The sequence below is a fragment of the Nuphar pumila genome, chromosome 15, assembly GCF_984573655.1.
Source record: "Nuphar pumila chromosome 15, dmNupPumi1.hap1.1, whole genome shotgun sequence".
Classification (NCBI taxonomy): Eukaryota; Viridiplantae; Streptophyta; class Magnoliopsida; order Nymphaeales; family Nymphaeaceae; genus Nuphar; species Nuphar pumila.
The window spans coordinates 58,271,071-58,296,289 of NC_143263.1; the positions used below are offsets into that span (position 1 = coordinate 58,271,071).

At 41.0% G+C, this 25,219-nt stretch overlaps 1 protein-coding gene across 1 annotated transcript in view; it reads right to left on the reverse strand.

The window, feature by feature from the left end:
* LOC149815426 (uncharacterized) overlaps window positions 1–25,219 on the reverse strand; it is a 170,735-nt gene that overhangs the window by 106,688 nt on the left and 38,828 nt on the right. The window contains exon 17 of the mRNA XM_089990542.1: window positions 7,137–7,195. Coding sequence (XP_089846668.1) covers window positions 7,137–7,195 — 59 coding nt within the window. The remainder of the gene's footprint in view (window positions 1–7,136; window positions 7,196–25,219) is intronic.

The following is a 25,219-nucleotide window of genomic DNA, read 5'->3' on the forward strand; positions in this document are numbered from 1 at the left end:
AAATGGGAACTATTCGTATTATACTTGGCCTGACAATTGAACATGGGTGGACCCTTAGTCAGCTTGATGTTAAAAATGCATTCCTTCATGGGGATTTAAAAGAAGAGGTCTACATGGAGCAACCTCAAGGTTATGCAGAGGGAGACCCAAAAGAATATGTATGCAAATTAACTAGAGCCTTGTATGGTTTAAAGCAAGCCTCCAGGTCATGGTTTGAAAGCTTCTCCTTAGAGATTCAGAACCACGGTTTCCTTCACTCCCAACTAGGTCATTCTCTATTTATATAGAGTGTCAGGCCCAAAAAAATTTTTTATTATAACTAGGATTCGGGTCGGATCCGGACCCAATGGAGGCACCGCCTCCCTCGTGTCTTTTAAAGACAACGAGGCAAAAAGGGGGGAGGTTCTCGAAACCCCCCTTTCCCCTTTGCTCTCACATCTCTCTCTCCCCCGACTGCCTCTCCCACTCTCCTCGTTTCTGCTCGCCGACGAACCACCGCCACCGGCGACCTCCAGGTACGCACCCTCGCCCTTCTTCTCCTTTTCTTTCCGTCTCTTTCTCCCTCACCTCTCCGTTGTGCAGGGAGGGGGGCGACCCGCCTCCCTGCTGCTCTAAATCGCAGGGGAGGGGCAAAGCCCCCCTCCCTGCGACTCCTTTTAGCTAGGGAGAGGTCGAGCCCCTCCCTGCACCGTGTTTGGTTAGGGAGGGCCCTCTCGGTGCCCTCTGGTTGCAGGGGAGGGGTCGAGCCCCTCCCTGCACCCTTGTAGGTAGGTGAGGGGGTCGAGCCCCTCCCTGCTCCCTGTTACGGCAGGGGAAGGGCCGAGCCCCTCCTTGCTCCCTGCGGTAAAGGGAGGGGTCGAACCCCTCCCTGCTCTCTGTTTCGGCAAAGGAAGGGGGGGGGGGGGTCGAGCCCCCTCCCTGCACCCTTTTCTCTCTTTAGGCAGGGGCATCGCCCCTGCCTCCGCTGCTTTTCGACAGGCAGGGGCAAGGCCCCCTGCTGCCCTCTTCTCTAGCGTCAGGCAGAGGCTTCGCCCCCTACCTGTTTGCGTATTCATCATGCAGGGGCAAAGCCCCTGCCTCTTTGCATGTTTTTCAGGCAGGGGCGAAGCCCCCTGCCTCCCCTTTGCCCCTGCCTCTCCTCTACTTTGTCCGGCAGGGGCGCAGCCCTGCCTGCCCTTGCTTTTTGAGGGCAGGGGTGCAACCCCCTGCCTCCTCGTAATTTGCTGACAGCAGGTCAACAGGGGCTCGCAACCCCTGCTTCTTGCGCTAATAGCAGGTGCGCAAGGGCACGATGCCCCTGCCTCTGTTTCCTTCACGTCAAGTCAGCAGCAGTGCCCCTGATCTTCTATTTTTTGTGTTAGCTTGCTAATACTGTCGTTTTTGCAGCTCGTACGATGGATCCCGCTCGCGCTTCGCGACCCGAGCCGTCAATCGTTTACACCCGCAGGCGCCAGCAAGCTTGCAACTCCCTAAGGTAGGGGAAGATTGCACGGAGGACTTGGACAATTGAATCGAGTTCAATTAACTAAAAAGGACAATTAAATAAATATATATGCATATATATATATATATATATATATTTATACGAGTACGCATTTAACTCAAGGACGCGGTTTTGTGATCCTTGTCCTTTACTTTCTGTCATGTCTTTCCTTTGCCGCCGCGCTTTGCGCCTATGATTCGCTCATGCATTCCTGCTTTCGGTCTTTACTTTGCCGTCGCGCTTTGCGCCCAGGCTTTGTGTTTGCACTCCTTCTTACAGTCTTTACTTTGCTGTCGCGCTTTGCGCCCAGGCTCTTTCTTTTGCAAATGTTTCGTTAATGCCTTGCCATTGCAGATGACGCACAAGTTCTCGCCTATGTCACATGGGTGTGGGTGCGGGTGCGGGTGCGACATGGGTGCGACACAACTTTAAATTTTTTGGACACGGGGACTCGGCAAAAAAAATTAAAAAATAATATATATATATATATATATATATATTATTTTATTTTATTTTTAAAATGCCACAGCATAGTCCGTGTGACTGTGCACAGTCCACAGCACTGTGACTGTGCACAGTCATAGACTGTGCACACTGCACAGACTGTGCACTGTGCACACTGCACAGACTGTGCACAGTTTGTGACTGCAGCACAGTCACAGTCTGTGACTGCAGCACAATCACAGTCTGTGACTGCAGTACTGTCACTCTTTTTATATATATTTTTTTAAATAAAAAATATAAAAAATTGGTTTTTTAGGGAGATTTTTGGACTCGGTCAAAGTTGACCGAGTCCAAAATGTGGACGGACTCGGCCTGGACTCGTTGACCGAGTCCGACTCGGCGTTGACCGAGTCCGACTCGGCGTTGACCGAGTCCGACTCGGCGTTGACCGAGTCCGGGCCGAGTCCGAAGTCGCATCCGAGTCCGCACCCGTGTCGGGGCGTGTCGACTCGGGTGCGGCACCTCCTTAGCCGAGTCCGTGTAACATAGGTTCTCGCTCATTGCATGCTCCATAAAGGCATCCTCGTGAAGGATGCAAGGGGCCATTTGCCGCTCTCCATCTTGCGAATAGAATTGAGTCGGGGGCTTAACGATACATCTTCGTCTCAGGAGAGGGATTCCTAGCAGAGATCCTACCTTTTCGAATGAGTAACCCTACAAAGTAGACTTGAGCGAACTTCTTAGCGGGGGTTCTGTTGAGAAACCTGTATCCCTTCTATCGAGGCTGGTATCGAGTCATGCGAGGCATGTTGATATCACGATAGCGGATGAGATTCTAGAAAATCACATGCCAAATGTTGGCACAAGCTGTTGGTTGTTTCGAAAGATAGATAATGTCAAAACAGAACTTCAGAAACATTACATCTTTGTGAAACACTTCTGTTGAGGCTCTTATTGAGGAGTTGCACCCCTTTTATCATAGAGTACTTATAGTCGTGCACTACACGCTAGTACTGCGATGATCGGATGAGACGGTTGTGCGACCTCGAATAGTGCTAAATGCACAATGCTGTAATCACATAAAATGATGACTATTCGCCTTCACAAGCAAGATGCTCGAGTGGTTTAAAGACCATAGCATTAGAATGGGTCGTTAGTTAAGCAACACCTAACGCACCCATTCGCTTCTTGTTGTCTGTCAAGGGAGAGGACAGAGCGGTACAAAACTCCAATGGATAGGTTGTTAACAACCACCCCACAGGCAAAGATTCGGCCTTCCCAATCATTGGAGTTAGGGGAAGGGACTATCAGACATTATCCTAGGTCGTAGATCCCATGGACTTCTGCAGAAGTTGGATGCATCCGTTGCCAAGTACCTGCCTTTGGGGAATCCTCTCTCGGCTAAAGTCGTCCCCTTAGGAGCAGACTCAACTAGCTATTCGGGTTATTGAAAATACATAAAATAACAGACGCCCGAACTAGTCTCAGTTGTTTCTACGTTTTGTATGCGCGTACCCGCAGGCCAGTAATATCAAAACAGTAAGTTTGTTCACACTGGTTGATAGTTCACAGCTTACGATCAAATGAATCGTCATGCTGCGTTTGACAGTTGCACTGTTTACTTTCTTTGAATTGCCTACCTGTTTTGAACGGCTTACCTGTTTAACTGCATATCTGCTTTAAACTGCTTAGCATGCTGAATTAAATGTACTTAATTCAGTTTTTTGTAGTCTCTCTTGTGCACCTACTAGTTTTTCGCGAAACTAACTCATTCTATGGGTACAGGTGATGATTAGGTATACCACGGGCGATGGCAAGATGGCTTCAAGACTTCCTTTTTCCTGCTCTTAGCTCGCGTCCTGGACGTTTTGGGTTTTGTAACGGATTTTCCCTTGGATATCTGAATTTTGTACTATTTGGAAACTTTAAATAAAAGTGGTTTTTCCAAGTGTTTTGCAAGTAACATGGATTGTGCGTTTGGGTTCTTTTAGCTAACGTGCCCAAAGTTGTCAGCTTGCCTTTCTGAATTTAACAAAAGAATAGTCTTCTGCTGATTTCATAAACAAACTCTGAAAGAAAAAGATTTTTTCTACTCTCTTGCATGTTTTCTGAAAGGTTCGCAAGTTTGAAATTTTAGGGCGTTACATATAGAGATGAAACCACTCCGGTTTTCTTACTTATATATGTTGATGATATCGTGATCACTGGTAATGCTCCAGACCATATTCAACGAATTAAAGATTTGCTAAGTATGCAGTTCAAGATGAAAGATCTTGGGGAACTGAGATATTTTATTGGTGTAGAGGTGAACAGACAGAATGGAAAAATGTCGTTAACTCAACACAAATACACTTTTGATCTTCTGGCCAAAGCAGGAATGATAGATTGTAAACCTCTGCCTACACCTAGTGTTGTTAATCAAAAGCTCAATATTTGTAATAGTGAGTTGTATCTTGATGCAAGCAAGTATCGTAATTTAGTGGGCATGTTACAGTATCTTACATTTACTAGACTTGACATTGTATATTCTGTAAATCAAGTATCTCAGTTCATGCATGAACCGAAGACTGGTCACATGGATGCCGTCAAATGTATTCTTCGTTACCTAAAAGGCACGGTGGGTGATGGACTCACATATGTACAATCCTCATGGGGGACACCGAAACATGACATATTGGCCTATACAGATGCAGACTAGGCAGGGGACCCAGATGAGAAGAGGTCTGTTTCAGGATACTGTGTTTTTATCGAAAGAAATCTTGTCTCATGGAGTAGCAGGAAACAAAAGGCTATGGCAAGATCTAGCACAGAGGAAGAGTATAGATCCATGACAGCTACCACAGCAGAAGTGACCTGGATTAGACATCTACTTATAGAGATGGGAGAGAATATCTCAAGTTCGACTCTTATGTGTGATAATAGAAGTGCTATACGAATTGCGTTCAATCCTGTTCATCACAGTCGGACTAAGCATATTGAGATTGACCAACATTTCATTAGACAAAAGATAGCAGACAAAGAGATTGAACTGGTTTATGTGACTTCAGAAGACCAAGTCGCTGATATGTTTACAAAATGTCTCACAAGTAATCGCTTTTGGTATCTGAATAACAAGTTGCACATGGTTCACTCCCATGCACAACTTGAGGGAGGGTATTAGAATATGGATCCAGTAGAGGATCCATATCACGTGTATGTTTATGTAATATGTATTACTAATATAGGGCAGTTTTGTCTATGTAAAAGAGTTGTAACCCTATTAAACTTAATAGTGTTTTAGTGCAGCCAATCAAGAGAATCAGAGTGGCTGCCGATTCCCAAAAGAACTCCCTTCTCTCTCCTCCTACTCCTTTTTTGGTTTTTTCAACAAAACATGCCAATCCATTGGCGTGTTTTAACAACAACCATAAGGGGTCCGTCCCTTTTATGTTATAGAGGTCTCTATTTTGGAATGAATGAAGTTCTTGTTCTTCTCACCCTTCTCTCTTCTTTCCTATTGTGCTTCCCCTAATCCTTGCATTTGTGATAATCCATAAGTATTAATATACTAATAAGAAACAATCAATCATTTATCTTTCCTAAAATGTGTAGTTGCCTTGTAGGATTGAAAAATGAGAACATATATAGGAGACAATTCATCATGCCCCTCCATAAAGCATGTCTTATTTATAATAGAATACAGAGGACCAGATTACAAACTCACTTGTAAACTTCCAATGAACTTGGAGCAAAGCTCTATGACGTGATCTCAGGATTGTTGTTATACATACTAGAAAGGGCAGGGTTTGGTAATATAGATTAGCTTAGCTTAGCATGTTTTTCCACTATGATTAACATTAATGGATCATTTTTTATTTTCCCAACCCCCAAGAAGCAAGCAAGAAGATCTAATATCTCATTTTTCATTTGATAGGATGAGTGACCAACCAAGCCTTATTATTTAAATGAAATTAATCATCTTTGACAATAGGAACTCAAATTCTTAGTACTCGTTTGCTGACATCGTGGTAACTGAAAGGGCCTAAAAATATATCCAACATAGATAATATCCTTGTGATGGAGGTGTTAAAAGAAGCAGTGGATATCTGTCATCGGTTTACCATCCACTTCACATGTGAATCCTGAAAATAACCTTTTTTTCTTTGGGTTAAACATTCTGGGCGAATTACAGTATGAACAATCATCATAACTGAATTAAAATACGAATAGCATTCACTATTAAAATTTAATTCAGTCCCAATAATTTAAAAGTCATATCAGAGTATTTTCAATCCAAAATAACAATAAATGATTTTCCAAAACTATTCCCGAGAATGGAAAATACTAGCTCTCGATGCTTTCCCAGCAACCCGCATCCGCTCTGCAGCTATACCTCATATTTCACCCGTACAACATGTACTGATGTACTTGAGATTGGATTTTATAGTTTAAGAAAGCTTTCTCTCTCGATTGATGCATCTTGAGTCCACTGATTTTATATTGTTCAGGGTAAATTCTTGTCAAAAATGGCTCTTCTTTATCCTTCTGTATTTTAATAGAAAAAGGGTGCAGCATTTATTTACAATGTTGCATGCTATCATATATCGCTGACCCCAATTGTTTTGGGATGAAGGCGTAGTTGTTGTTGTTGTTGCATGCTATCTTATTCATAGGAAAAATAGCAGAACAGAAACAGCTATAGATTATTTAACTTAGGAAACATGGTTATAATGTTGCATTCCATTAAAAGTTTATAAACTGCATAAGTTCAAGGAATGAATACAGGAATGGTATAAGAACTAACAATAGAGAGCTGATAATGCTAAATTTTCATTTTCATGGAAGCTTTTTCATTGGGGCCATCATTACTATAGTAACTCATATTGCCCAATGTTCCACAAGATGGATATATTTGATGCCCACTGCTTGTATATCATGTGCTTCTCTTATGCGGGCAAAGGTAACACTGCTACTTCCATAATCTGTAACCTAAGCTCCAAGAAGATTTGTCACAAGTATGAAAAGCATCCTTCTGAAAGTCGAAGCATTAATTCATTGATTTGTCCATAAAGCACACATTCCTTGCTAAAAAATTTCCATCTATTATCGAGTGAAAAAAAAAGTCAAATGTGCATACCATGAAAAAGATTATCCATGTCTATTGTCTAGCTAAAATGTTGCAACGATAAATTCAATTGAAACCTGAAGTTTGTAGGGAGCAAAGAAATACTTCAGCATTCTCTCCTGGAAAGAAATGCCCAAGTCTTCACATAAAACACGCAGAGCAGCCTGTGTATTCACAAAAAATAGTAAATATTGTTTAAAAAGAGTTTTAGTACAAAGAAGAACTAATTGTAAGGGAAACATATCAAATCGAGATCATATATAATTGGATGCCTCAAATTATGAGCTTGCACACCCAATAGAAATACCACTGTAGCACATGAAGACTAATATGCATATATTGATCAATCTAAATATCTTCCTCATGGCTCCAGCAAACCAATCAGGCATGGTATAAGAACAAAGAAACTTCTGAAGTGCATTAGAAAGTTCCCATAACTTCAGCTATATTGATGATGACTCATCAGTATATATATAATATTGGGTAATACATCAGTGCTAAATGAAACATGCTATTGGATTTTCATGTTTTTTTTTTTTGAAATTCTGACCGTACAGATGTGATCTATATGCTTTTTTTATAGGAATCAATTCTTGGAGCATTTGATTTCAATGCATGGATAGGTTTTTATAAGGTTTAAAGATCAATGGCCTATGATTTTCATAATTTTTTGAGACTCTAAATACCATTTTTTCCATCCAAAATGCATGATCCAAGTGTCCATTTCTAGTAAATCAATCATGCTGAACAAATCTGTATGGTCAGAATTTCGAAAAAACACCGGAAATCCAATAAAATGATTCATTTAACACCGTGCCATATTTAGCATGGATGTATTAACCCATATATATATGTTAAAATGTATCTCCAAAAACATGTTGATGTTGTAAGTATAAATATATATACTTATATACTTAGAGATACATATACATATAATATATTATATGTATATGTATCTCTACATATATAAATATATATATTTATTCATTTTTTATTTTCTTACCCTAAAAGGGTATTCTTGTAATCTTGCGCATATTCCATTTTGGAATATGTTGTAATTTATTTTTGTATTTTACATTTAACTCCGCCTGTGTAGTTATACACTGCCGGTCCCAAGCCCGGATAAAGGAGGAGGGTTGCGGTAGGCCTGTGACAGCCAAAATAAAAACTTTGTCATATCCTATGAAAATGAACCAATATGAGAATTTCGTTGGGGCGTTCCCTACTGAGCGACGCGCTGTACTCTCTAGGCCCGGAGGCAGTGATAAATGTGCTAGGGTTGCTAGGTCGTCGCCCAGAAGCGACGCGTCACACCGGCGCCCGAGTGTGGTGTCAAATAGGCAAGGGTTCCCTCACTTTGTTGGACGGGTGGGGGTAAAGAAGTTAGTCCAAGACCATAAAATTAGGTTAGCCACTTGGAACATAGGGTCTTTAACTGGTAAGTTGGTAGAGTTAGTAGATGTTATGTGTAGGAGAAAGATTGATATTTTATGTCTTCAAGAGACCAAATGGGTAGGTGAGAAAGCAAAAGTGATAGAACCTTGGGGATATAAGATTTGGTATACAGGAATAAATAGGAATAGGAATGGAGTAGGGATTGTTATGAGTCGTCAGTTTATAGATAATGTAGTTGAGGTCCGTAAGAAGGGTGATAGAATTTTACTTATTAAATTAGTATTAGGTACGGATATTATTAATATTATTAGTGTTTATGCACCTCAAGTAGGTTTAGATGATTCCATTAAGCATCAATTTTGGGAAGATTTAGATGGAGTAGTACAAGGGATATCTTATGGAGAAAAGCTTTTCATCGACGGTGACCTTAATGGACATGTAGGCATTAGTAGGGATGGATTTGAGAGTATCCATGGAGGCTATGGTATAGGAGAAAGAAATGAAAGTGGAGAAAGGATTTTAGATTTTTGTTTGTCCTATGATATGATCTTAGCAAACACTTGGTTTAGGAAGAGGGAGTCTCACCTAGTAACATTTAAAAGTGGGGTTAATACGAGTCAGATAGATTTTTTCCTACTTAGAAAGAGAGATAGGGGTTGTTGCATCGATTGTAAGGTTATACCAGGAGAAAGTGTAGCTACACAACATAGAGTCTTAATTTTAGATCTTAGAATTAGACAATGTCGCAAAAGGGATAGACATAGGATAGATCCTAGAATTAAGTGGTGGGCACTGAAAGGAGCTAAACAAGGAATGTTTGTAGAGCAGGTAGTTAAGGAAGCTGATTGGTGTCTCGAGAAGGATTCAGAATCAATGTGGAATAAGATAGCGGGTGGCATGAGAAAAATGGCTAAGGAGGTATTGGGTGAGTCTAAAGGCGGTGCACCACTAGGTAAGGATACATCATGGTGGAACGAGGATGTCAAATTAGCTATTAAGGTTAAAAGAGAGTGTTATAGAAATCTAAGTAAGAGTCGTGATAATGAGAATTTGGAGAAGTATATGATAGCAAAGAAGGAAGCTAAAAAAGTTGTTCGAAACGCGAGGGCTAAGGTATATAAGGAGGTTTATGACAAGTTGGATACCAAAGAAGGCGAGAAGGATATTTATAGGCTTGCAAAGATGAGAGATAGGAAATCGAAGGATTTGGGTATGGTTAGATGTATCAAAAATGAAACGCAAAGGGTTTTAGTCAAAGATGAGGAGATTAAGGAGAGATGGAAAGATTATTTTGATAAGCTATTTAATGATAGTCATGCTCAAGATCTTGGAGACTTCTACATTCCTTTTCATGAGATAAATCGTGACTTCATGCGCAAGATTCAAAATAAAGAAATTGCAGAGGCTTTGAAGAAAATGAAATCAAGAAGGGCAGTTGGCCCAGATGATATACCTATCGAGGCTTGGAAATGCTTGGGAGAGAAAGGTTTAGAATGGTTGACAAATCTTTTTAACTTGATTTGGCGAACAAATAAGATGCCTAATGAGTGGAGGAAGAGTACTTTGGTGCCTTTATATAAGAATAAGGGTGATATACAAGATTGCACAAACTATCGTGGTATAAAACTCATGAGTCATACTATGAAACTTTGGGAGAGGGTGATTGAGTCTAGGTTGAGGAAGGTTGTCATGATATCGGAGAATCAATTTGGTTTTATGCCTGGAAGATCAATTATGGAAGCTATACATCTTCTTAGACAACTTATTGAAAGATATAGAGAGAGGAACAAAGATTTGCATATGGTTTTTATTGATTTAGAGAAGGCATACGATAGAGTACCTAGGGACGTTCTCTGGTGGACAATGATGAAGAAAGGTGTTTCTCTCAAGTACATTAGTATAATTAAAGATATGTATGAAGGAGCAGTAACCAATGTCCGCACTTGTGGAGGGGTGACAACCAATTTCCCGATAACGGTTGGGTTACATCAAGGATCTGCTTTAAGCCCTTTCCTATTTGCAATAGTGATGGATGAGCTTACGAGATCAATTCAAGAAAATGTACCGTGGTGTATGTTGTTTGCTGATGATATTGTTTTGATTGATGAGTCTAGAGCTGGGGTTAATGCTAAGTTAGAATTATGGAGACAGACATTGGAAGCTAGAGGTTTTAAGTTGAGTAAGAGTAAGACTGAATATATGGAATGTCGGTTTAGTAAGCAACGAAGTAGTGATGGGAGTGTAGTGAAGCTTGGTGAGCAAGATATACCGGTGAATGATTATTTCAAATATTTGGGATCCATCATTCAAAAGTATGGAGAAATTGATGGAGATGTAAATCATAGGATAAAGGTTGGGTGGATGAAATGGAAAAGTGCTACTGGAGTGTTGTGCGATCGTAGAATGCCATTGCGGTTGAAGGGAAAGTTTTATAGGACGACTATTAGACCCGCTTTACTATATGGTACGGAATGTTGGGCTGCCAAGAGACATCATATTCAAAAAATGAGTGTAGCTGAGATGCGGATGCTTAGATGGATGTGTGGAAATACAATAAAAGATAAGATTCGGAACGAAGAGATACGTAAGAAGGTAGGTGTTGCACCCATTGAAAATAAGATGCGAGAGAATCGTTTACGGTGGTTTGGACATATTTGGCGAAGGCCTAATGATGCTCCAGTTAGAAGGTTGGAGAAATGGGAAAATATATTAGTTAAAAGAGGTCGGGGTAGGCCTAGGAAGACTTGGATGGAGATGATAGGAAAGGATATGAATGCTTTGAACCTCACCGAGGACATGGCGTTGGATAGAAATGATTGGAGGAAAAGGATTCATGTGGAAGACCCAAAATGAATTTCTTTTTTGGTTCATATCGCTGACCCCAATTGTTTTGGGATGAAGGCGTTGTTGTTGTTGTTGTTGTTGTTGTATTTTACATTTCTTTATTTTTTGTTTTTTTTTATATTTTTCATAAAGTGCATTGGGGGTCCCCCAATAGAGTCGTTGGGGGCCCCCAACGGTCACAAATGTGACCGTTGGGGGCTCCCCAACGACTCCTTTGGGAGCCCCCCTTTGCACTCCTTTCATTTTGTATAAATAGGGGTGTTCCCCCTTGTAAATTGTTAAGCTTGAGAGTCTCAAGCATTTGCTCCTTCTATAAAATACATGCATTATTGCATGTTCATTATTTTTACGCTTTTTGCGTATTTTGTTCAAGTGTTGTGAGAGTGATTTCGTGCACTTCTTTTATAAAGTATTTATGCTTGTATGCGTATTGTCTCTTCATAGACAATTTTACATGGTATCAGAGCTTGGTTGGTGATTGAGGATCGTGGGATTCTCCTTTTTTCAAGTGCCTCGAAAACCGTGCCTTCAGATTCTTAGAAGTTGAAGTGGTGGATCTTACTTCTCAAATATTTTAGAAGGATTTTGTGCAAGCTAGAAGTTGAAGCATTGTGTTGGTACACCCTTCTTTCCTTTTCTTAACTCCTTAATGGGTGAAAAAGAGTCTCACTTCGCTCTTGGCTTCAAGTTGAATGGGTCCAACTATCATATTTGGGCCGGGAACATGGAGGCTCACATAAAAGGTAAAGGGTTATGGGGTTATGTGCAAGGCACAATTCCAGAACCGGAACCCAAAATAACCATAATGGACGGAAGTGAAATCAAGATTCTTGAGGGAGAAGAAAGGATCAAAGCTCTTGAAGAATACTCCAAAAAGCACGACGAATGGGAAATGAAGAACTTCAAGATTCTTTCATGGTTCTTCGCATCCGTTGAAACAAAGATTAATGCCAATATTGTCAAATTTAAAAGAGCATCGGAAGCTTGGCATTATCTCGAGAAAATGTATACATCAAGAGATCTATCCCACAAGTATTACCTTCAAAAGAAGGCTCTCTCCCTTACTCAAGGTGAAATGTCTATTAGGGAATATTTTGCCGACCTCTCCTCCATTTGAGATGAGCTTTCCATGCTTGAACCAAAATGGAGTGGCGAGGCAATTGAACTCCGCCACAAGCAACTTGAAGAAGATCGGTTCTTCAATTTTTTGAATGGGTTAAGACCAGAATTTGAGCAAATAAGGTCATCACTTCTATCCTCATTTACTTCTCCTTCTCTTGAAGATGTTCTCACCAAATTAAGTGGTGAGGAGACTCGTATGAATCTATGTAAACAAGGATCAAATGTTCTTGCGGTTCCTTGTAATTATGAAGAAAATAATGAGGTCAATGCCGTATCAAGACCCGGAAATAATGTGAAGACCTATCGTCCTCCTCATTTCAAATCACAAAATCAAGGAAATGATGGTGGACAAAGAGGAAAGAGAGACTATAGCAAGATCATTTGTCATTTTTGTAAAGAACCGGAGCATATCAAGCCCATATGTCCCAAATGGAAGAAACTTCTCGCCATGGCTACCACCGGTGTACCACAAAAGGAAGAGGCATCATCAAGTGGGTCACTCTCTTTAAATCAAATAGTGGAAGCCCTTCAACTTCTCCTCAAGGGAGCTACCTCCGGTGCCTCCGTGTCCACTTTTTCCTTTCCAGGTAAAGTCTCTTGGCTTTTGGACTCAGGTGCATCTTTTCATATGTCCCCAAACATGTTTTCGCTTTCCGATTATTCAAAAAATGTTTCTCCATCCTTTGTTTCCACTGCGGATGGAACCTCTCTTGAAATTAAAGGAATAGGTAACTTTGAAACTCAAGATTTTTTCATTCCAAAAATTAGATTCATACATAAACTAAACTTAAACCTTCTCTCTGTTTCTCAACTCTCAGACCATGGTTGCGATATTAAATTTTCGTGTGATAAATGTTTAATACAGGATTGTTGGTCTGGGAAATTGATTGGGGAAGGCTTTAGAAAAGGAGACTTATACTATATAGAATCTCTTCAAGTTCCAAAATCTTTTTGTAATGTTGCCCGAAACAAAGATATAAATATGTGGCACAAAAGACTTGGTGTAAAGACCATGAAAAAAAAATCGCGTCCGACTCGTGTCAGACACGTGCCCGACACGTGTCGGACACGAGTCAGGGTCTGAACCCCCGTGTCGGGCCTGGATCCGGGCTGGACCCGAGCTCGAGCCGACCCGCGCCCCGGGTTCTCGAACTCTCGAGAACCTGCGTCTTTTAAAAAGACGCAGGTGTCTCGGGTGAGGGGCAAAACCCTCGCCCCTTCTCTCTCTCCTCTGCTCCGATCTCCCCCTCCTCACGCTGCCGCCGGCGATCAGAGACGCCGGCGAGCGTTCCCGTCAGGCCGCCTCCCCGACGACCGACGATCCTCCCGACCTCCCTGCTTGGCTAGCGGCTGCTCCAGGGACCCTGAGCATCGGCGACCCGCCGCCGACCTCTTCCCCCTCCCTGCTGCTTCTCCCTGCGGCTGCTGCCGGGAGGTGCTGTCTCCCCTTCAGTCGCCGGCGACTCGCAACCGGCATCCTCAGCCGCCGACGACCGACGATCCTCCCTGCGGCCACCTCTTCGCCTTCGCTCTGAGTTCCGGCGACCTTCGAGCCGACCCTCCACCTTTGCTGCTGCCGGCGATTGGAGTCCTCGGCAACCCTTCAGCCTTCGGCGATCCTCGGTTGCTGGCGATCGACGCACGCGGCAACCTTTCCTCGGTCCGGCAGGTTTCCCGACGGCGCTGGCACCTGCGTCCCTCCCCTCTGTCGCCGGCAACTCGCTGCCAGCTTCCTCAGCCACCAGCGACCTCGTTCTTCCCTCTCTTTGGGCTGTGAGGGCGGTGACCTCCGACGGTGGCCCTCGGCCCTCCAGCCTGCAGACTCCCCTGTTGTTGTCGTTCTCGGAGGTAAACCCTCCCCTTTTCCTTCTTTGTGCAGGGTGGATCGACAGGGGGGCTGAGCCCCTGTCGTTAATGCTTGTTGGAAGGGGGTTAAAAACCCCCTTGCCTCCCATTTTGTTGTTGGTCGACAGGGGGCTGAACCCCTTGTCGATTGACTCTTCTTGGCAGGGGGTTCCACCCCCTGTCATTTTCCCTTGTTTCTCGGTAGGGGGCGGAGTCCCCCTGCCTTTGTGATTACCTTCGGCAGGGGGCTTCGCACCCCTGCCTTCTTTTTGCTTCCCGGTGGGGGGCGAGCCCCCCTGCTCTCCTATTATCCCTCGGCAGGGGGTTCTGCCCCCTGCCTCCTTTTGGTTTGCTTGGCAGGGGGTTCCGCCCCCTGTCACCTTCTCCTTTTTTGCTGTTGTTCGACAGGGGGGTTGAGCCCCCCTGTCGCCTCTTGCTTGGCAGGGGGTTACCCCCCCTGCCTTTTTGGGGTGTGTTAGCAGGGGGACTGAGCCCCCCCTGCTCCTTTGTTTGGTTTTCGGTAGGGGGAGGGGTCCCCCCTGCCTTGATGTTGCCTCTTGGCAGGGGGCTTTGCCCCCCATGCCTTCTTTTGTTTGCCGGCAGGGGGCTGGGGCCCCTGCCTTCGTTTGTTCCCCCTGCAGGGGGCGGAGCCCCACTGCACCATATGTTGCTCCTCGGCAGGGGGTTCTGTCCCCCCCTGCCTCTTGCGTTATGCCGGCAGGGAGCGAAGCCCCCTGCTTTTCTGTTTTCGAGCAGGGGCCTGCCCCCTGCACCTCTGTGTTTGTTCTCCGGCAAGGGGCTTTGCCCCCTTGCCTTGTTCTTGTTGTCGGCAGGGGGTTGCGCCCCTGTCTCGTGTTCTGTCAGGGGGGTGTTCCCCCTTGCCTTGTTGTGGCAGGTGTGGTAGGGAGCTTCTGCTCCCTCCCCTGCCTTTCCTTGTGCTAGCAGACAGGGAGCTCCTGCTCCCTGCCTCTGCTGCTGTTGCCAAGCAGGGCTGAGGCCCCTGCCTCTGGCACCCTTGTCTGCAGGATGCAGAGCTCCTGCCTCTGCCTTCTGCAGGCAGGAGACCTTGCTGTGTTTGCTTCTCTTTTCTTATATAACATATACTAATGTTCTAAGATCTCCAGGTTGAACGGTGGATCCAGCTCGCCCTCTGTGGCTCGAGCTCTTCTTTGCCTACGCTGCATGCGTACGAGGACCCGCAACCCCTTAAGGTAGGGGATTCTTGCGTGAAAGGACAATGAACTGATAAATGCTAAAATAAGAAAGATAATTAAAAGAGGATGATATATGTATACGTATAATATATATACGTATGTCTTTACCTTCAAGGACGAGGTTTCGCGATCCTTGTCCTCTTTACTTTCTTGCACTTTCCTTTCTATCGCCGCCGCGCTATATGTGCCTAGGCTTTTCATTCATGTCTTTACATTCCATGTCTTTTAACTCAAGGACGCGGTTTCGCGATCCTTGTCCTCTCTACTTTCTCGCACTTTACTTTCCTGCTACCCCGCGCTTTGCGCCTTGGCATTTACTTGCTTATGCTTGCCTTGTTCTCTAGGATGCCTGGTCCTTCTTTACGTTCTTGCACTTTACTTCTTGTTTTTACTTGTTGCCCTGCGCTTTATGCGCCATGGCTTTGCTTCTGCTTTACTCTTCGTATTTTACTTTCCTGTGCTATCGTGCTTGCTCTTGCACTTACCTTTTGTATGTATTTGTCTTTACCTTGATACTGCGCTTCGTGCATATGCCTTGTTCGTGCATGTATCCTATCTTTGTCGCATGCTCATTTTCTTACTTGAGCTTATTAATCTATCGAGGTGTAACCCCATGCCTCGTGAGTCGTCCTTTACACTCGCGTGGTCAGTATAGGATCTCTTACCTCACGAGTTGCTTACGTGTTTGTCTGCTTGTGCGTTACGATGATCGAGGTATGATCTCATACTTCGTGTGGAGCTTTAGCGTTCTACCCTCGCGGTGCGGTCTCGCCCACCGAGTCTTGTCCCTCGTCGTACCTTTGTATTAGTATGTGCATGAGTTTGCCTCTTGTCAGCTTGCACTCCCTGAGTGCAAACTTCGAATGTATAGTGTATATCGTTTCACTTGGCTTACAAGCCACGGCACGCACTTATGCACTTTAGTTCTCAAAAGACATTGTCCTAGGTGCGATCCTATTTTCAGGAATGTATAGCTTATAAAGTGATAGCGGCCAGATCTCCCAAATCGGTGCATTCGGGATAGGTGTGTTACAACCTTAGTTCACCTATTCGATTCGACTCAGATAGCCTGGTTTAGAAGCCTATGCACGAGTAGGGGCGGGAATCCTGGCGAGGTACTTGCGCCATCGTTAGATCGGCGCTACCTCACCTTTGATGCGAGACCTAGTTTCTAGGCTTTCTGGTTCAACCATGATTGTGGTGCCTTCCTTCGTGAAGGTATTGTTGGATTTTTTACGAAGGATCCATGTCCCTCCTCGTGTAGTTGTACTTGTACCCTTAGTCACATACGATATGTTTGGGCTACGAGAGCAGAACGAGAGGTCTACAGTAACCTCTAAGCGTGTATTGACACATTAAGCTAATCCTGTTATGTTGTTTTCTCCTAATAGGCCGATTGCTCGCGATTGTCTGAAGGACCCGAGCACGATCAGTTGGAACTGGAATAAGTTCACTGCGGGTTTCTATAAAGTAGAAGCATTGGGATTTCCTGCGAGAGATCCATACCCCTCTCATCGTGGTGGTACTTTTGAACATGTACGTTGCGTACTACGATGAGTAGGATGAGAGGTCTATGTCTGCCTCGAACATGCAATGGCATGTGTTGGAGATCACAAGAGTGATGTTTCTATCCTCAGTGGGGATTGATCCCTTTCATCATGATTATACATTTTGCATAGTCACGATGCGTACTGCGGTGAGTAAGATGTGAATTGTGTGCTTGCCTTGAACGCGCAATGGCGCGTATAACTCACCTAAATAATAATCATGCGCCTTCACAGGCAAGATGCTCGATTGGGTTGAAAGAACAGAGCATGAGAATGGGACGGCGGTTAAGAAACCCTCCGTCGCGCTCATTCGGAACGGTTCATCAAGAGAGAGGATGGATGGTACAAAACTCCGATGGACAGTCATATATGGCAATCTCGGGCAAAGATCCGACCTTCCCCAGTCATCGGAGGTTAGGGGAAATCCTTCGGGCCACTTCTGCAGAAGTACGGATGCGCATCCATTGGGCCTTTGTTTGCCTTTGGGGATTTACTCTCTTGGTCACAGACCGTCCCCTTAGGAAGTGGACTCAGTCAGTCATTCGGGGTATAATAAAATACATAGCATAATGGACCCCCGAATCGATCTCGGCTGTTTCTACGTTTTGCCTTGTGCGTACCCACAATGGCCTGCTCAGTAATGAGACAAGATATAACTTATATACATGATCTTGAGATATGCATATTGTGACGTGCATTGCTTGCTTGCTTGTTAGCTCGGTAGTTAGGTATGCTACTCGTTAAGCTAGGTACGTCGGTTGAGGCGTTACCCTTATTGGTTAAACTGCTTACGCAGTTCTGTGCTTGGTGATAACTAGTTTCTCATACTAGTTGATTGCTTATCTTGTGTAACTCATAATTGCTTATGATGCAATAGCTTGTGCCTCACGATTAATGTAGCTGCTGGCCGATAGGCTGAACCATATAATGGTACTTGTATTTATTTCGAATGTTGTTATGAATACCTGTCTTTTGCAATTGCTTTTGCTTGGCTGGTGGATAGAGTTAGTTACTCTTCACCTATTATATTTGTGAGGTTGCTATAGTGGTCTGTTCAAGCACTCTGATCCTTCCTGCTCTTTTACGTAGTTGTCTGCTTTACTAGAGCTTTGCTTACTCCACAACACATTTGGTTAGATCTGCTAGTCTTGCTTGTTCCTGCTTGAGCTAGCGTTTATCTTACTTATTGCAGCTTCTGCTCTTTCTTGTCCTTTGCACCCCTACTAGTCTGTTGTGTGACTGACCCATTTCCATGGGCAGGTGGTGAACAGGTTGAGACAGCTTGCGATGGCATGATGACGCGATGCATTCGAGGCAATGCCCTTTCCTGACGTTGCGCTCCTGGGGACTCTTTTGATAGATGGTACAAGGTTTCTTTGAAAGTATCTCTTTCGATTATAACTCTGCATTTCTAAAACTGTATTACCAAAATGTGGTTCTTCTTTAATTTCAATAAAATACATATTTGAACTGCAAATCGGTTTGTAAAGGGGGAATCTGCTTTTTGGTTGTAATGTGCCCAAAGTCTAGGGACTTGTTGTTTTGAACCTGATCTTCCGCTGAACTTCTGTTTTAAACTCTGATAAATGATTGATTTCAAAGCTTTCAACCTTTTTCATAAAAGGTTTCAAGTCCACGATTTTGGGGCGTTACACTTGGTCATCCTAATATCACCAAGTTATCTTATTTACATTTTGCGAAGAACCTATGTAAAAGTTCATTTTCTTATAATGATTGTATTCTCGGAAAAATGCAAAGTTTACCTTTTGAGCAAAGAACTATGTTCTCATCTAAAACCTTTGAAATTGTTCATTCCGATGTTTGGGGACCCGCACCTGTTGTCTCAAAAGGAGGCTTTTCTTATTATGTCATTTTTGTGGATGATTTCTCTAGATGTTCATGGATCTTTTTTCTTAAGTTCAAACATGAAGTTTTTTCGTGCTTTAAAACCTTTCATTCAATGATCAAGAATCAATTCAACAGTAATATAAAGATTTTTAGAAGTGATTCCGGAGGAGAATATCTCTCCAACCAATTTAAAATATATCTTGAAGATCACAGAATCATTCACCAAAGATCTTGTCCTAAAACCCCTCAACAGAATGGGTTGGCCGAAAGAAAACATAGGCATATCATTGAGACCACTAGAACCCTTCTTATTTCCCAAAACATCCCTAAAAAGTTTTGGGCTGAAGCAGCTCTTGCTTCTGTTTATCTGATAAATCGCTTACCTTCTAGGATATTAGGAAAAATATCCCCTTTTGAGATTTTATATAAGCTCGAACCTGATTATAATAGGTTACGAGTCTTCGGGTGTAAGTGTTTCATACTTACGGATAAAAATGACAAGCTCTCTCCCAAAGCTATCCCCTGCGCTTTTCTTGGATATTCTGAAACTCAAAAAGGATTTCGTTGTTATGATCTTCAAGATGATAAGTTATATGTCTCTAGAAATGTAACATTTTTGGAAAATGAAAGTGGATTTGAAAAAAATGTTTCTCAACAAGAAAATTTTGATTACTCCTTCCTTTTTGACTTATTATCTAGTAATGATGATATATCTAGTGATGATGATGTATCATCAAACCATGATGGCATCCACTACCATGGAAATTGTATGGATTCGACGCCTTTTGGAAGATATGGGAGTACTTATCAGAGAACCAACAAAGTTGTGCTGTGACAATAAAAGTGCAATTTATATTGCCAAGAATCACACCTTTCACGAGCGAACAAAGCATATAGAAATGGACTGCCACTATGTCAGAGAAGAATATTTGAAGAAGATCATTGATCTACCATACGTGACGTCTGAGTATCAACTTGCAGACTTCTTCACAAAAGCACTATGTTCGCCCAGATTTCATTTCCTTCTTGACAAACTTGCGGTTATCGCACCGTAAGTTTGAGAAGGGGTGTTAAAATGTATCTCCAAAAACATGTTGATGTTGTAAGTATAAATATATATACTTAGAGATACATATAATATATTATATGTATATGTATCTCTACATATATAAATATATATATTTATTCATTTTTTATTTTCTTACCCTAAAAGGGTATTCTTGTAATCTTGCGCATATTCCATTTTGGAATATGTTGTAATTTATTTTTGTATTTTACTTTTTTTTATTTTTTGCTTTTTTTTATATTTTTCATAAAGTGCATTGGGGGTCCCCCAATAGAGTCGTTGGGGGCTCCCCAATGACTCCTTTGGGAGCCCCCCTTTGCACTCCTTTCATTTTGTATAAATAGGGGTGTTCCCCCTTGTAAATTGTTAAGCTTGAGAGTCTCAAGCATTTGCTCCTTCTATAAAATACATGCATTATTGCATGTTCATTATTTTTACGCTTTTTGCGTATTTTGTTCAAGTGTTGTGAGAGTGCTTTCGTGCACTTCTGTTATAAAGTATTTATGCTTGTATGCGTATTGTCTCTTCATAGACAATTTTACAATATATACACACACACATTCAAATTTTATCCCTATGACAAACAAAAACAATGAAAGAATGATACGAAGATAACAAAAAGAATAATAATCACCATGACTAATATGCAAAGAAAATGCTGGAAAACTAGATGATAATAGATTTCCTGTGAACTGAAAAGCTACTCTGCGATCTTGCTTTCCTGGGGAAGGACTTACAAAACCTAATAGACTTGTCCCCCTCAGACAAAGCTGAGGGTAACAATATGAATTCTCTGTGCCCATTACATAATAATAAATTGAACATATAAAAACTATCTCCTAACATAAATTGGGTTTCTAGCCTTCAGTATGTGCATACAAATGTTTTGTCTTTCTGTTTTTTCTACCATTGTCATGCTTTGCATGGATTGGTACCTCCGGTCTTCTTCATAAATTTTCTTAATGAATCACCTACAACATGAACCACTGATTTTTCTATTTATCAAGCCTCCTTTTTCAAGGAAATTCTATGGTCATACTCTCATGAACTGGACGTCAATAACCAAAGACTGAACTTGGTAAAACCTTCCAAGTCATTTTGAGATGTTAAAAGGGATGAACATGAAACATACTGTGCAACAGTGCTCTGATGGATTATTCACATGACAAGAATGCCGGTTTTCTAAACTTTCAGGAATCTTTCCATTATCTTAACATTTTGAGGTGATGTGCATGGTAAGTTCCATGTGCATACATATTCATATTGTTGGCCATATACTTTATATTGTAAGGGTGTCTAATAATCATTTTTCCTACTGTGATGAAAGTTGAGTCTGGGACATAGAATCAATAATCCTAATTGTCTTAATATTTTTATATCAATTTCTGTTGACTGCTTCTACCACTATCATATCATACCATGATTCTTATTGTTTCAAGGTAATTAAAGTCCAGCACAGCTTGAACTCATTCATGAAAAAGACAATTTCACCATACATGAACTGCTTTGATCTGGCATATAATCCATTGCTCTGGGTAAATAAATATATATATACATATATAGGTTGTATTATAGGCAGATGTATTTTTCTATTTTATTTTATTTTTTGTATTTTTAATGCCCTTTAAGGGCATTTTTGTCTTTAGGCCAGCTAGATGTTAGACTAGTCTAACTGCTTAGTCATCTCTCTCTTGTATACACATTTGGGCATAGCCCCCATTTGTTCTATGCATATTTTGTGCACTTTATCAAACTGATAAAATTAAATTATTTTCTAAGTGTGCCTTCTCTTGTGCCCTTAGTGGCCTTGTGAGGCTTTGTGCATTTGACATCAATGAAAAAATTCTGCAAATGCATGTCAAAAGATGGTACACAATCAGTTAGTTCATCTATAACGCCAAACAACAGGAGCTAGTGGAGATAAAGGACAGTCATGAATGTCTCAAATCTTGAGAACAGATTGGGCAGAACCATTAAAAAAATCCCAAAGAAATTATTAGAGGCCTAATAAATGGTTAACTTGAGTAGAAATGAGGAAGCATCATTAGGGAACAGATGTTTGTGTCTTTTATTCTAACTGGAGAGGTTAAGTAGAGGAGGAATTCCTCTTTTCTTTTCTTTTTTTTCCCTGCATAACAGCCATGGAATTTAGCTGGCACCTCAGGTAAATGAATCAATCATCGACTTGTCCTAATGATGTGAAGTCTCTTAGTCTCTTTCTATATTAATCTTCTCCTTTTTTGTCATATCGTTCTCTCCTCCTTTTATTCCTCCATCAATCACTAAAAAGTGAACAGCAACACAAACTGCATTTCAGTACAAGCTTTTTCATGAGTCAACAGGATGAAAATTGTTGCAACAGGATAGTAGAATTCTCAAATGCAGATGTAGCCTGCCTAAGCTGGAACAGAACTTGCACCCATACGTGTGTTAAGATATGTATATAATATTATATATGTATATACGTATACATATTGTATATGTATGTACATTTGTATATATATATATATATATATATATATATATACCCAAGTCAACTATTGGCTGACTTGGGGCTGGCTGGCTGTTGGACAGCTAGAAATCTTGAACTAGGTCCAACAGCTAGTCAGTCCAACAGCTAGATTGGTCCCCCTTTCTCTTATTCTATATATAAAGGGTGGGTGGGTGCCTTTGTAAGTGTGAGAGAGTGATGGGTAGTTTCTTAGGTTTTGAGTGTTTAAGTGTTTTGTAGTGAGGTTCTTCTGTAATTTTTCACTTCTTTTGTATTATTTGAATTTCATCCTTTATGAAATTGTTTATTTTTAAGTCTTGTGTTATATGAGTTTCTATTGTAAATGTTGTTAGATTTTTTAGTTTATGAGGTTCCTGGAGAGAGAAAGAAGACAACAACAAGGTCTGGGCTAAAACTCCATGATTCCCAATAATGGAAAAGATGTTCTTTACTATGAATATATATTAATCTTACAGTAGACAAAAATACCCTTAACAGTATACAATACAAGAAACAACTAATAAGGGCATTTAGGGAACAAATATAACACAACATAATAAACAGACGTCAGCATAGAAATCACGCCTGACGTGATCTGGATCTAGACCCAGATCCGACCACCTCAACCTCACACTCTAATAAATGTGTGTTTAACTAGATTGTATTCTTGGCGCATGGGATGCATTCCGGAGTGCATTGGGATTTGTATCATTTCATGACATGGTATCAAAGCTTGGTATCTTGTTCGTGTTTGTTATTCTAAAGGAAACTCTTAATTAATGAATGGCTTGGACTCGATGATCTCACATTCCGGTATGTGTTTTATATTTGGTAAAGTGTCTATGGTAAAATTTAAAAAATTGTTTTCGGTATGTTATGTTGAAAAATTGGACATGTTTTCAAATTAATTGAAATTAAAGCTTTCTTTTAAATCTCTTTTTAAATATATTATTGTTTTGTTGTCTCTTGCGTGAATCATGTTGATTCGAAGTATATTTTGAGTATGCTAGTACTTTTGTTTTATCAAAACATGTTAGAAATTATGTACTAAGTAAATATGAGATTTCTTAAGGATTTTAAAATTATGATTACGTGTTCTTCATGTTTCTTACTTTGGTGTGTCCTTAGATACTTGTTGTGTTTGTCCGTTTAAAGCTTTGGTGGATACCTTTATTCTATCCTATCATCAATAAAATATTATTTTGTCGTGTTAACCACCTTGGGTGGATTTAGTGTGTGAACTCATCTTGTGGCTTGTGTATATTCTTACGATGCTTTGGTGGAACTCTTTGAGTGTTCACTTTATTGATTTGGTGAACATCTTAGGAAAACCTTGTTTCTTTTCATGTTAAAACTTATTTTTAAAAAATTCTTGTTGTGGAGTCGTGACTTTTATGTGTTTTGCCCATAGATGACTTATTGACTTGGGTACTTGTGCCTTCTTGCAACTCTTAGTGGTTTCTTTCTTTTATATTTTATATCATGATTCTTAGAGATTTTATATTTGTTGCAAAATTTCTTGTATGACATATGTGAGTTCGTGATTAGAAAAAATTATGTATTAAACATCTATATGAAAGATCTTCATGAATCTCTACATATGTACCTTCATTGTCTCATAGTAGACTTATGATTTAGATTAAGCTTCTTAAAACTATCATTCTTGTCTCCTTTTATTGGATCTTTGTACCTTGGTGCACGTGTCCCTTGATTAGCAAATTTATGAAAGGTAATCTAAAAAATTCATCTTCTCTGTGTTTGATTGCTTAAATTGAGCATGATCCTTGTTGATTGCTTGTTTGTTCAAATTTGTGAAAAACGGCCATCATGTATTGCATATAATTGCATCAATTGACATATTGTTGTGCATATGATTGCACTATATTCATGCTAAGGTTTTCATCTACCTTTATTGAATTTGATTTGAAACTTGTTTTTTCAAATCGGTTATTTGATTATGAACTTAGCTATTTGGAAATTGATTTTCGTAAGTATTTATTGCCTTCTTATGACATTGATTTTGTCCATCACAAAATTTTATATGATGCATCATCTCTCTTGGCCTTGTTGTTGGGTCAGGGTTAGTCGTTGAGGTGAGTTATGTGTGCACCTCATGTCATCTTATCAAGCTAGATTCCCAAGAGTTATGAATGATGTGTTGTCACTTGTCTTGGGTCTGATTGATGGTTGATTGGCCTATGAAATCATTATTGTTGGTATTCCAAGTTAGTCATTGAGGTGAGTTATTTGTGCACCTCAAATCATCTTATCAATCAGAAATTATCAAAGTTTATGAGTGTCGTGTTGACACCAGTCTAGGATCTGATTGACCTCTGAATTCATTATGCCTTTGTTGATTCATAAATGTTTGTTGGAGTGAGTTGTGTGCACCTCATTTTATGTCAGTTTAGATTGTTAACTTATGGTTTGGCTCTAACTGACAATTGTTTGATCTTTGGATCTGAGTGTTTTGTATCACTAATTTATTATATAGTTATTGTTTTTATGTATGCTTATAACTCTGTTTATCTGTGATAGCTATCTATTTTTGAAACCATGGTGTTTCGAAAGATTATTAAAATTGATATTCTCATTGATAACATTAGTGTGTTTTCATTACAAAGTCTCTTACCTCTTGTGTTCCCTCCTTTTATGCCTCATATCTAAATATTATTATATGTAGGCAAAAGATGGTTATTCACACTTTTGTGTGTTTGTTTAGACCATAAATGGCATTGTGATTATACTCTTGTTCTAGTAGTTGATACGCTCATGTTGAGTGTCATTATATGTAGACAAGAGCTGATTATTCACAC